Source organism: Hypanus sabinus, chromosome 2 (assembly GCF_030144855.1).
Source record: "Hypanus sabinus isolate sHypSab1 chromosome 2, sHypSab1.hap1, whole genome shotgun sequence".
NCBI classification, from domain to species: domain Eukaryota; kingdom Metazoa; phylum Chordata; class Chondrichthyes; order Myliobatiformes; family Dasyatidae; genus Hypanus; species Hypanus sabinus.
The window spans coordinates 162,466,616-162,481,051 of NC_082707.1; the positions used below are offsets into that span (position 1 = coordinate 162,466,616).

At 37.5% G+C, this 14,436-nt stretch overlaps 1 protein-coding gene across 2 annotated transcripts in view; it reads left to right on the forward strand.

The window, feature by feature from the left end:
• cdkl1 (cyclin dependent kinase like 1 (CDC2 related kinase)) overlaps nt 1-14,385 on the forward strand; it is a 54,255-nt gene extending 39,870 nt beyond the window's left edge. For both annotated transcript variants that reach the window (XM_059958148.1, XM_059958142.1), the window contains exons 7-9: nt 2,902-2,958; nt 7,884-8,033; nt 14,197-14,385. In XM_059958148.1, the coding sequence (XP_059814131.1) occupies nt 2,902-2,958; nt 7,884-8,033; nt 14,197-14,298 (309 nt within the window). In that variant the 3' untranslated portion in view covers nt 14,299-14,385. The remainder of the gene's footprint in view (nt 1-2,901; nt 2,959-7,883; nt 8,034-14,196) is intronic.
• Nucleotides 14,386-14,436: the final 51 nt, after the last annotated feature.

Here is a 14,436-nt window from a genome sequence, read left to right on the forward strand (position 1 = left end):
GTTACTTTAGATAAATAAAATATAAAAGTGAGGCAAGAGTGGATATCAGAAATGATGCTGGAGAGGTAGTAATGGGGGGTGGAATAAACAAGGAAATAGTGGATGAACTGAATAAGTACTTTGCATCAGTATTCACTGTGGAAGACACTGGCAGTATGGTGGAAGTTCCAGAGAGTCAGGGGTCAGTGAAGTTGCCACTACTAGGAAGAAGGTTCTTGGGAAACTGAAAGGTCTGAAGGTTGATATGTCACCTGGACCAAGGTGTACACCCCAAGGTTCTGGAAGAGGTGGGTGAAAAGATTGTGGAGGCAGTAGTAAGTTATCTTTCAAGAATCACTAGATTCTGGAATGATTCAGAAAGATTGGAACATTGTAAATGTCACACCACTCTTCAAGAAGGGAGAGAGGCAAAAGAAAGGAAACTATAGGCTAGTTAGTCTGACTTCAGTGGTTGGGAAGATGTTGGAGTGAATTATTAAGGCTGAATCCTCAGGGTACTTGGAGGCACATGATAAAATAGGCCATAGTTAGCATGGTTTCCACAAGGGAATATTTTGACTGACAAATCTATTGGAATTCTTTGAAGAAATAACAAGCAGGATAGACAAAGGAGAATTGGTTGATGTTGTGAACTTCGATTTTCAGATGGCGTTTGACAAGGTACCAAACATTCGGCTGCTTAACAAACTACAAGCTTATGGTTTTACAGGAAAGGTTCTAGCATGGATTAAGCAGTGGCTGATTGGCAAAGTGTCAGAATAAAGGGAACCTTTTTCTAGTTGGCTGCTGGTGACTAGTGGGGTTCTACAGGGGTCTTTGTTGGGACAAACACATTTGTATTATATGCCAATGATTTGGATGATGGAATTGATGGCTTTGTTGAAAAGTTTGCAGATGATATGAAGGTAGATGGAAGGGCAGGTAGTTTTGAGGAAATAGAGAGGCTACAGAAGGATTTGAATAGATTAGCAGAATGGGCAAAGAAATGGCAGATGGAATATTGTGTCAGGAAGTAATGGTCATGCACTTTGGTCAAAGAAATTAGACAGTTGACAAAAAATTGATGCTCAAAGGGACTTGAAAGTCTTTGTTCAGGACTTCCTGAAGGTTAATTTGCAGGTTTAGTCTGTGGTGAGGAAGCCAAATGCAATGTTAGCATTCATTTCAAGAGGACTAGAATATAGAAGCCAGGATATAATGCTGAGACTTTATAAAGCACTGGTGATGCCTCACTTGAAGTATTGTGAGCAGGTTTGGGCCTCTTAACTGAGAAAGGTGTGCTGAAACTAGAGAGGGTTCAGAGGAGGTTCATGAAAATGATTCCAGGATTGAATGGCTTGTCATATGAAGAGCGTTTGATGACTCAGAAGAATGTGAAGTGACCTCATAGAAAACTTTCAAATAGTGAAAGGCCTTGATAGAATGGATGGAGAGAGGATGTTTCCTCTGGTGGGAGAGTTTAAGACGAGGACACAGCCTCAGAATAGAGGTATGTCCTTTTAAAATGGAGATGAGGAGGAATTTCTCTAGCCAGAGAGTGGTGAATTTGTGGAATTCTTTGCCACAGGCAGCTGTGGAGACCAAGTTGTTATGTATATTTAAGGCAGAGGTTGACAAATTCTTGATTGGTCAGGGCATAAAGTGATACGGGGTAGAGACAGGAGATTTGGGCTGAGAGGAAAATTGGTTCAGCCATGATGAAATGGCAGAGCAGACTCGATGGGCCAAATGGCCTAATTTGCATTTTCATTGTCTTTACATGCATTTGTCATGCTATTCAGCACAGAGAGTGAAAATGGGGTGGGGTTACAAGGTTTTTGGTATATGCCAGAGTGTGTCCTGTAATTTACATCATCTCCTTCCCGATTTACTGAGGCAGTACTAGGTAAATATCCAAAGCATGGGTACCCACAGTTCTGGATTTGAAGGCCCATTTTCAGGTCTGACCAAAAGATATGGGGAAAATTTGTTGCTGCAAATTACACATATTGCAGAGTCAATTCCTGCCAGGTATGTGCAGTGATTCTAAACTACAGTAATTCATTCTGGAATTTAAGATCTCATCTATAATGATAAGTATGAAATTACTGGAATGTCATTAAACACCTACCTGGTTCACTTTTGTACTTCAGGGAAAGAAGTCAGCTACCTTTACACAGTCAGGTGTGGATCTGATTACAGAGCTGCCATATGTTTGGCTCTAAACTGCTCTTTGAAATTGCCTAAATTGAGACACAAAGCTGAGGCAATTATTTGGAATTCTGGCCTTGCCAAGAGCATCAAGAATGAATACTTAAAATAGCTCACAGTGTTAATTTGTGGTCACTTTGGCAACATTCTACAGCGCATTGGAAAGCTTATTAGAACACTTTTGTTAGACTTAATTAATGAGTAGAGGCCTGCTTTGGCATTAATTATACAGCTCCTCCCAGAGATGTCCATCTTCCTTCATCTAAGTCTGTTCTTTAAATTCCTCTCTATGTTAATCACAAACAACATTGGCAAACACAATCACCAATGACTTATGGAGGTAAAGGAAAAAATATCAGCCTATTCCATTATATTTATGATCCTATGATGACAAAACCTGTACTGTATAAGGTAAAAGGTGCCAAAAAGGAACTTCTATGGTTTCACATGATTATATTGTCAGAATTTGTACCACAATAAAATTGTCATTTACAAAGTACATTCTACAATTTTTTCAAAATTGCGACGAACTATTCATTCAATTAATTTCCTTTTTATATGCTGTAGTAAATTCCACAATTGAACATTAATGGATTGGATGATTAAGTATTTACTTAGCTTTACTTAACCAATTAATTATAATTAATTACCTTTTACTTTTTGCATGTTTCCACAGATTGTTCTTGTAAATTGATTTTTTTCTTTGTACAGGAAACTTTGGAAATGAAGTTTGCAAATATTTCTCAAAATGCCCTTGGATTAATGAAGGTGAATACTCTTTGGCATGTAAATATATCGGTGTTGTCATAAAAAGAATGATAGAATGTGGCTACAGTAAATCGTTGAAAAAGCTATATTTTTAGTATTTTTCTTGAACTGCTGAATCTTGTAAGACAGCTTTATGACTTGAGGCGGCTGAAACTAGTCTGTTCTGTTATAGCAGTTTTAGCAACATTAAATTAAACTAATCCTCTTCCTCTGACTTTTAATGGCGGTTGGCAGTCCAACTTAAAGGTGCATTACTGCCACCAACTGGACTGGAGTGTGGTTTAGAGTTCTTTATCAAATGAAAACTAACTTACCCCAAAAGCCCTATAAATTGTAAATAATGAAAGATAATATTGTGAATTAAAGTCATTTATATAAATTAGTAAGGTTTTTAAATGAAAGCTATCAATCCCTGGAGATAGTAGTGCAGCCTGCATTTGCTTTATTACAACTTGCATGCTTTACATTGTGAAAGAATGTGTTCAACTGTTTCATAATGATGACAAAACCGATACACCCCGGGTGCTTTCCAACAAGATTAAAGGCATAGTGTGCCCAATTCTAAGTCAAGTCAATATAATTCCTTCCCTTCTTGTTTTACCCCTCCTCCCATCAATCCAGCAGTTTTATGTATTCTGTAAAGGTGTCTCCATTATCCCACATCTCACATGTTTTGCCATAATCCTCTAATTCTAAGGCCCACTGACCCCTTAGCTTCTGATTTGCTAAGGGGAAGGTCTATATCCACAGATGACCTTTTAACAGCTTTTTTTTTGGCCAAACAATCAACCCACTCATTCCCCTCAACACCTTTATGTGCAGAGACCCATAAGAGGAAGACATGTAAACCAATCCTTTGAATATGAAATAATTTTTGAAAAGCTTCCAGCCGTAAATCTGACCTACTGCTAGAATGACCTGTTTTAAGACTAGTCAAATCCGAAAAAGAATCTGAACAAAATACAACTTTGCAAGAACAAGTTTCCTCCACCCACTGTAAGCCCAAAATGATGGCAACCAATTTCACTGTAAATACTGATAAAATGGATGTTTCTTTATTGTTACCTGTAATTCAGGCACAGAAACAGCCATACCAACATTCCCAGTTAAATTATCTTTTGATACATCAATAAAAATGGTTAACATATTACAATAATTTCCCTTAACATATTGATGAACCAACAGACTCTCAAGATCTTTGGACTTCATTAAATTTGCAACCTAAAATGAACTAAAGCTATTGGTAAAAACCACAGTGGGGTTACTGAAAAATATACATTGGGACATACTGCATAATCCAGCAAACCCATATTCCTAACGTGATAAGAGCCCAGCCACCCAAAACTAAAAGCACTCTTCTTGTGATGTTCCCAACAGTCTCCCAACACTCTTGAAACAGGGTGACCCCTCAGATTATTCTAGTATGTTAACATCAACTTCGACCTCTGCAATTGTAAGGGTAATTATCCTATTTCAACCAGTAAAGCTGAAACAGGAGACAACCTTACTGCACCACAACACAGTCTTAAAGCCTGTCCTTGTATCACATCCAAACATTTTAATTTTGAAGATGAAGCTGATCCATAAGCCACAGAGCCATAATCAAGGTACAGATCTAATTAAATAAATATAAATGGTCAACAGAGATTTTCGTGTAGCACCCCAAGGATACACACATAGACACACAAAGATATTTAGTGCTCATTTACATTTATCAATTACTCTAATGATGTGGTGCTTCCATGTCAGCTTATTACCTAGCCACATGTCGAGAAATTTCACCACTGACACTTTTCAAGAGTTTGACCATATAATTTCCAAATCAAGTGCAGGTCTATTGAAATCTTAAACCCCCATCTATTTGCTTTCTGTTCAAACCTATTAATCACTAATTGCATCCTACATACAGTTAAAATGAAATTTCTACCTCTGATCCATAAAGCACCATCTTATCTGTATAGATTGTCCAAATGAAAAAGCTCAGAAAAATTATATAGCCTTCCTCTCACTCCTAATTTCCAAAATTTAATCCAATGATCTTCCTTGCATAATGTACTATATCATTTTTCAATATCAAAAAATACTTTTATTACAACTACTTTATTTGCCTGTGCTTTCCTAATATCATCTTCAAACATAAAACTGATTCAATTGTTATTCTACCCTTCCTAAATCTGTTCTGATAAAATGCTATACACCTCTTTTTTCCCCAAAATATAATTCAACCACTCTAATACCATAGGTTCCATAAGTTTACACAAATGGGACGTTATTGATATTTGTCTATAACTAGAAGGATCCGATGGGGGTTTCCCAGGTTTTAGAATAGGCACTACTGCTGCCATTTTCCATGAGGAGGGAAGATGGCCTAAACTCTAAGTATGATTCAAAAGTTTTAATATTACCTGAAGAGAGTTGTCAGCCATATGTTTAAACATACAATAACATAGATCATCCTTTCCTATATCTGTCTGACCTGTAATATTAATAGCTTTCTTAAATTCACACAAAGAAAACTCTACATCACTAATATTATCATTGCTACAGCTGGCTTCCAACACATCAGAGTGTTCACTTAGAGCCTTGTCCCTACATTGTTTAGCCTCTTCACTTACATTATCTTGATTATGAATTGCAGCAAATGACCATGTCAGTAACTCAACTTTCTCTATTTCGGTAACAGTCATATAGTTTCCTTTTCTGTTTTCCAGATCTGGATTCGACTTCATTCCAACCTCCTCCCGCCAACCGGCACTCACCCGAACCCTCCATTCCCGGTTCCTTTTCCAGATCCTCCCCCCTACATGAACCTAGAGTATTTCCCGTCATCCCCCCACTATTCACAGCCAGTGTACCAGCCAACACTCTTCCTTCATTGAGCCAAGCCCACACAGCAGCTGTGAGCCTACTCATTCGCAGTCAGCCAGATTAAAGTAATGACTCAGAAAGACTCAAGTAAAGCAAGACCAAAATAATAGGGTCAAAGTTCAAATTAAGTTGATGTAAAAGGAATCAGGAATGGCAAATTTTTGATAGATAAGGAGAAAAGTGCGAAGTATTTAAGCAGCGATCAGATTTCAGGAGAAAGAAAATAAAACACCGGAACATAAAGAGATAAGTAACAAATGAACAGTAGAAAAAGGGTGTACAGTGGATGATAAAGCAGTTAACAACAAAAAAGAACAAGAAATTATTAGAAAATAATACAGAAATCAGTAAGACCCATTCTAGACTACAAAGTAAATAGAAAACTATTCTACAGAGCTTTAAATTAAAGGAAAGACAGAATAGAGATAATGTTGCTAAAAGAGGCACAAGGTAAACTTGAAAAATGTCAACTGAATGTCAGAAAATTGAAAAATTACTTTGTCTCAGTGTATACCCTAAAAAAAGGTGTCTATGATTTTATTATAAAGTGGTTAGATACAGAAGACAAATCTGTACACAATTCTTTATATTAAGTGTTAAGAATAATGGGAATCTGAACGCAATTCAGGAACAATGAGTTATTTGTGTAAAATTATGTCAGTTTATAGGACCTGTTAAAACAAATGTCCTCTTTATATTATTCATAGAGAAACAGTACTGAAAAGCAGGGAAATTTGTCAGTCTTTGTATGGAGTTTTTTTTTGGTAGAAAAGAGATGAGAATTATCTGATGGAAGTTTGGAAGGCAAAAAATAAAAATAATCCACAACTGTAGACTATAAATAAATGTAACATACTACAATAAGTCCAGTAAAGAGTTTGGGATAAACTTTTTTTTTACACACAGTGTGTTAAGAAAGCACCCTATTATCATTTGGTTTGTAGATTTTATTAATAAAGAGTATACAGATTGGATATAAAATCCCCTTTCACCGGACAATCACTAAAGGTCACTTAAAGTAGTAAGGGAAAGAGATTGACTACTAAAATTTAGGTTTAAGATGGGTCATCTTTTTAGTACCTCAAAAACATGTAGAAACTAACAAGACATTTCAGATACCAATTTTGGAAGTAATTTTATTAAATATTTATGGCTATAAAAGAAATCCCTCAAAACGCTAATACTTCGTGGACCAAATTTCTTTATTTCCTAATTCAATTATTTCACCTGGATCTAACTGACTGATGTACATATTTTTGGAATGTTAAATATATATATTTTTCCTCCGGATGTAACAGGAGTGATGGTGGTGGTGGGGAGATAGCACAATGTTGAAAACTAACCTAATAAAGGCCAAACAACACACACAAAATGCTGGTGGAACACAGCAGTCCAGGCAGCATCTATAACCTTCTCCAGCTCTTATCACTTTCGCCAATCACCTTTCCAGCTCATAGCTTCATCCCACCCCCTCCGGTCTTCTCCTATCATTTTGCATTTCCCCCTCCCCCCACTACTTTCAAATCTCTTAGTATCTTTCCTTTCAGTTAGTCCTGACAAAGGGTCTCGGCCCGAAACATCGACAGTGCTTCTCCCTATAGATGCTGCCTGGCCTACTGTGTTCCCACCAGCATTTTGTGTGTGTTGTTTGAATTTCCAGCATCTGCAGATTTCCTCGTGTTTGCTAATAAAGGCCATATCTTAGCCCAGGTAATTCCAGACTCCCATTGGCTGAAAATAACACTGCTGCCACTGTTAAATTTTAAATTGTTGGCTTCTGGCTTTTATTTATAAAATTCTAAACGCCTGCCTCAAATATATCATGTATTTTCAACCTGATCTCATCAGTAAGTTTGTCAGTCTTATGGCACTGGGTAAGGAGTTTTTATCCTTTGTCTCTGTATCTGGAAGTGTCTAAAGGGAGAAGCCATTCCTTCCTGATGTAAACAAGAGATGGTAAATAAAGGAAGGCAAATATTAGAAGAGGGAAAAATGAGAGTGTCTATAAAATCATCTGTTTAAAAAGAAAAATTGAAACAGTATTACTTTTAACACAGGGCTGTTTGAAAATGGACCCTGACGATCGTCTAAACTGTGAGCAGTTGCTGGATCTCCCTTACTTCAACAACCCTAGAAGAGAAAAGGAAATGGTCAAACAAAAACCTCTCAAAAGACGTGTGAGACAACCAAACAGAAATGTACCGGTAGTAAGTGAGATTGTTGGAATCAGAATCAATTAAATCCTGCTTGTAGGCAGCACACTGTCATTCAGTTTCTAATTAACTATTCACTCAGTTACTTTTAAGTGATGTACCTTATAAAGGCCAATCTGGTAGCCATTTTATGCATAGCAATATTCTACTAACACTTTTTAAGTAATGATATCTGAATATAACTTTAGTATTTGTGCAAAGGGCGGGTATACACAGTTGTCTTGTTCTAGCTGCATCATCACCAGTCATCAATCTATCCCACAGACATTCCTCAGAACTGCAGCCTGGAAACTGTGCTGGAGCAGTAGCTCTCCTCTGTGGGTTAGATTGATTACTGATGATGATGCAGCTAGAACAAGACAACTAGGATTTTACAGTGAGGCACCTTAACTAATAAGATTTACAGATTTAAAAATAAAGAACCATCAACAGGTCAATTAGGAATTCTAAAGACAGAAGAAAAGGTCCACAGCTTGGGATAAATATTCCGGGCCTTGGAAATGGGCCTCAAAGCAAGGTGGTAGAGTGATTTCATGGTCATTGCCAAGCTTTGAATTCATTGAGATGAAGCTGAGGGCGTTGTATAGAACAGGCTGTTCAGAATTAAAGAAGGAAAAAAATTGGTAGAGCTAAAAAACTATAGCAAGGTTGGGAAGAGAGACGAAATCATGGGGAAAGGAAGTGAGAAAGGAATTTAGAAATTGAGGAAACCTGACGAGCTTCTAGCCAATATGTGATTTAATAACAGGCTCCATTTCTTAGAAACAATTTGGCAGGAGTCTGGAAGTGGTTTTAAAGATGATTCAGAAGCAAAATTTACTAATTCTTTCCAATCTGTGTAATTTGTTTCTATAATATAGTCACATTTTGGGATTTTTTAAAATTGGCTTTTCCATGGAGAGGATTTAAGGAGCGAGTTATATTAAAATGTTGCAGTTTGTTTTTAGAGAGCAATAGACTAAGATGGGCCTCACAATCAATCCCGACTTCAGATGTTGTCTGTGTCGAGTTTGCACATTCTCACTGTGACCATCTAGCTTTCCTCCAATTGCCCTGACTTCCTCCCACATCCCAAGGATTTGTAGGTTGGTAGATTGCTTGGTTGCTAGTATGTAATTGAGTATTAGGCTCTGAGGGATGCTAATGGGAATATGGGGAGAAATAAAAGGGATTAGTTTAAAATGCATATAAATGGTGCATGAAGGTCAGCACAGGACCAGTAGGCTGAAGGGCCTGTTATGTGTTGAGTGATTCAATGATCTTGACTCAATTTTTAAGAAATTAAATTGATACAGAAGACTGTTATGTAAAATAAATTAAGACTTGTTGCTTGCATAAATATTATGAATGCTTATAAATTTTCCCTGTCGATTAAGAAATAATGCACACCCAGTGTGTATGGTGTTTATTGATCATGTTTTTGATTTTTAACATGAAGCAAACCTCATTTATACCAAAATTTCATGGAATTACATTCCTCTATATTTGTTTCTTTCTGGAGCCTCCTGAAATATCTGCAGTTCTTTTTGAGCTTTGGGATGAGAAAGCGAGATATCACTTTTAACTCTTTCTAGTAAACCATTAAGCGTAAAATGTGATAAGCAGTCAGGAATTTTTTTTGATTGAACTGAATATTCAGGGATCAGGTTTAACTAAGTAAAAGGACTAATAGCACATAAATGCTCAGGGTCTGATAATCTGCATGGCACAGAATTAAAAGAGTTAGCCATGGGAATAATACAGGTATTAGTAGTTGTCTTCTATAGATTATAACTGATGGGTAGCAAATATAATCATGCTATTTAAAAAGGGAAGGAGAGAGAAAACAGGAATGATAGGGAAGTTAGCCTAATATTAATACTAGGGATGTGATTAAATGACAGGCAGGAAATAGTAGGAATAAATTTGTCTTTTTCAGGGCATCCTAGATATCAATGCTTGGGCTGCAGCCATTCACAATATACTTGGGTGAAGGAACTGAATGTAATACTGTATGCCCAAGTTTGCAGTGATATCAAGTTAAGGGGAACTGAGCTGTGAGGAGTCAACAAAGAGACTGTAGGGCAATTTAGGCAAAAGATGTGGCAGATGTAGTATAACATGAAATGTTAGCAGGAAAAAAACAGAAATGCATTGTATTATGTAACAGGTAATAGACTGGGAAATACAGGATTACAAAAGGACCTGGGTAGCCATTGAAAGCAAACGAACAGGCGAATGGTATATCAGCCTTTGACACAAGAGGTTTTCATCCATTTACCTCTCTATTTATTTATTTATTTACAGAGACAGTGGGGGATAGGCCTTTCCAGCCAAATGAGCCACTCTGCCAAGCAACCCACCTACTTAAACCTAGCCTAATTACAACACAATTACAATGACCAATTAACCTAGTAATGGTACATCCTTGGACTGTGGGAAGAAACCCATGCACATACAAACTTCTTACAGGCGGTGTTGGAATTGAAATCCGAACTCTAAAGCTCCAAGCTGTCGTAGTGTCATGCTAACCGCAATGCTAACGTGCCATACAGAAACAAAGATGTCTGCCTACAATTAAGCACAGCTTTGATGAGACCTCACTTGCAGTTTCAGTCTCCTGACTAAGAAAGAATATATTTACCATAGATAACCCACAATGAAGAAATCACCTGATCTTTTTGGAATGGCAGAAATATCATGCCTGCACTCTCTAGAGTTTAGAGGATCTCACTGAAAGCTACAAATTTCTGAATAGTCTGACCCACAGGGAGGATACTTTCAGTGACTGGTTGTGAAAGAGGTGTGGGGGGGGGGGGATGATTTGGGGAAAAGAGAACTTGAGTCACAGTCTCAGCTATGAGTTAAGAGAATTAAGATTTAAATGAGGAGGTGGCAGAATCCTTTACTACAGAAAGCTGTGGAGGCACAGTTGCTGAATATGTTTGAGGTGGAAATAAATGGTTTCCAGAATTAAAAACATTAAAGTGTACAGGGAGAGAGAAGGAATATGCAGTCATTGTAGAGGATCAGCCATGATCATATTGAATGATAGAATAGGCTTCATTGGAGTTCTGCTTCTGCTTCTCTGTTTATCAACACTAGTTTAAACATTCTAGACTGTTCATACTACTGAATGAAAGAATTTAAATATATTTGACAAGTTTGCTGGGAATATTTTGTTACCTTTTTTATATACTTTCACAGGCCATTGATAATATTTATTGTCCTTCTCTAATGACCCAAGAACGGAGTGGGTCACTGCACCATTAATGAGAGTTGTTATGAGCCATTGCTACTGCCAAAGGGTTGCATTTAATCAGAAACAAGTTTAATATCACTGGCATATGTTGTGAAATTTTTAACTTAGCTGCAGCAGTACAATGCAATACATGACAATATAGAAAAGATAAGTCATTGAATTACAGTAAGTATATATATAAATAGTTATAATTAAAATTAATGTAAAAACAGAAATAAGTGAGGTAGTGACCATGGGTTCAATGTCCATTTGGTCATTGGATGGCAGAGAGGAAGAAGCTCTGCCTGAATTGCTCAGTGTGTGCCTTCAAGCTTCTGTACTTCCTTCCTGACAGTAAGAATGAGAAGATGGCATGTCCTGTGTGATGGGGGTCCTTATTAATAGACAGATTTCCTCACTGAGAGAGTGCAGAGCTCTGTATTGCAGAGGAATATGGATGATACACAAAATTCTAGAATGCAGGTATAGCGAATAATTAGGAAAGTGACAGAATATGAATATTTATTGTTAAGGGGATTAAATACAAAAGTAGGGAGGTTATGCCTCAGTCACAGTCAGTCAAGTTTATTGTCATATGCATGAGTACATGTATGCACAGATATAATGAAAAACTTACTTGCACCAGCAACATATAGGGCATTGATGAGACAATGTCTGAAATAATATGTCTAGTATTGGTCTGCTTATTTAAAAAAGATAAATACTTTGGAAGCAGTTCAGATCAGGCCAGCCAGCCTAATAGCTGGAATGGGCAGGTTATAACCATATACCAATCACAGCACGGAAACAGGCCATCTCGGCCCTCCTAGTCCGTGCCGAACTTTTAATCTCACCTAGTCCCACCTACCCGCACTCAGCCCATAACCCTCCACTCCTTTCCTGTCCATATACCTATCCAATTTTACCTTAAATGACACAACTGAACTGGCCTCTACTACTTCTACAGGAAGCTCATTCCACACAGCTATCACTCTCTGAGTAAAGAAATACCCCCTCGTGTTTCCCTTAAACTTCTGCCCCCTAACTCTCAAATCATGTCCTCTCGTTTGAATCTCCCCTACTCTCAATGGAAACAGCCTATTCACGTCAACTCTATCTATCCCTCTCAAAATTTTAAATACCTCGATCAAATCCCCCCTCAACCTTCTACGCTCCAATGAATAGAGACCTAACTTGTTCAACCTTTCTCTGTAACTTAAGTGCTGAAACCCAGGTAACATCCTAGTAAATCGTCTCTGCACTCACTCTAATTTATTGATATCTTTCCTATAATTCGGTGACCAGAACTGCACACAATATTCTAAATTTGGCCTTACCAATGCCTTGTACAATTTTAACATTACATCCCAACTTCTGTACTCAATGCTTTGATTTATAAAGGCCAGCGTTCCAAAAGCCTTCTTCACCACCCTGGCCAAGAAAGTTTCATAGAATCAACTTGTATTCACTGGAGTTTCAAAGAGTGATAGGTGACTTGACTGAAACATACACAATTGATAGGGTGGGTGGACATGGAGAGGATGTTTCCTCTTGTAGGTGAACCTGCAGCTTGATCTCACTGTTTAAAAATAAGGATTTTGTTAATTTAAGCTGGAGAAGAGGTGATTTTTTTTTATTAACTCAAAGGGCCACAATTCTTTGGAATTGTCTCCCTTAAAAGGCAATGCAATCAGTCTTTGAATACTTGTACAACTAAGATGGACACTTGACAAACATGGAGATTAAAGATTATGGAGAATTGAGATTACAGTCAGATTGGCCAAGATCTGAATGAAGTAGATTTGTGGGGCCAAGAGGCCTCCTCCTGCTGTTAATTTGTATGTTCGCATGTAAAGGATTTAAAGTGGTATTTTTAAAATGGCATGAAAAGTAGTGGATTTCAGAGAGACCTGGGTACGTCTGCACATGAATCACTTATTGCAGCTACACAGGCAATTAAGGAGAGTTGTGTGTTGACCCTTACTACATGAAGATTAGTGACAACTTGTTCCAATTATATCAGGCCACGGTAAGACTCCATGAGTCTGGGAACACAAGTCTGATCTTCAGGTGTTGAAAGGAACACAACAAACATTCACCAGATTGATTCTTGGAAGCTGGGGATTTGTCATATGAAGAGAGTTTAAGCAAACTGAGCCAATACTGTGTTTAGAGGAACAAGAGTAGACATACATAATTGTTACGGTCTTGGCAGAATAGGTAAAGGGATAATGGTTTCTATGGCTGGGGTGTGCAGAAGGGAGCAGAGTCTTATGATAAAGGGCTCAACATTTCAGGGCTGAGATGAGAACATCTTCACTCAAGAGGATATTAAATCTTTGGAATTCTCTAACCTGGAGGACTGCCATGATGCCAGTATTGTACTGTAGGTTTTCTGTTTCTATTGATGTAATGGTCACTATGACTAATTTTATTCTGTTATTCCATATTTATTTAACTATTCAAATTTTCAGTCCCCATCTGCAGTAATTTGAATTCCTAGCATAGCCAGGGTAGTGGCTGCCTCAAGCCTCCATCAACTTGGGTTCAGCTCTGACCTCTGATGCTAACTGTGTGGAGTTTGCAAATTCTCCTTGTAACTGCATGGATTATGTTCCTGGTGCTCCAGCTTCCTCCCATATCCAAAGATATGCACTGATCACTATAAATTGTGCATGTGGTAGTGGAAAGTATAGAATCTATGATGAGTTGGTGAAATGTGAACAGAATAAAATGGAACTTTTGAAAGATTTGTATCAACAGTGTTTGAGGGTTGGAATAGACTCACTGAGACAAAGGGTCTATTTCTTCTACTACTTTATGATCTCTATCATCTATTCCAAACCTCCAGTTATAAACCCAAGAGCCTAATCACGATGTTACAGGATCATTTTACATGTTTAAATCCAGTTACTGTATTTAATGTATTTTTTTTAGATGCAGTATTTACCACATCTTACTGGCAGCAATATCTTACCATCCATGGAAAGCAAAGATTACTTCAAGAAGAAATATAATTACCATCTACCAAACATTTGACTAAACGGGATGCATATCCAATCAAGAATTTACCTGAAAAGATGCTCTGAGGGAAGTGTACAAACTATTGTAAAGTGAGGGCTTGGAACAGCATATCACCTAGTCTGGGATATGTCCTTTCATTTTAGTTTATATTCT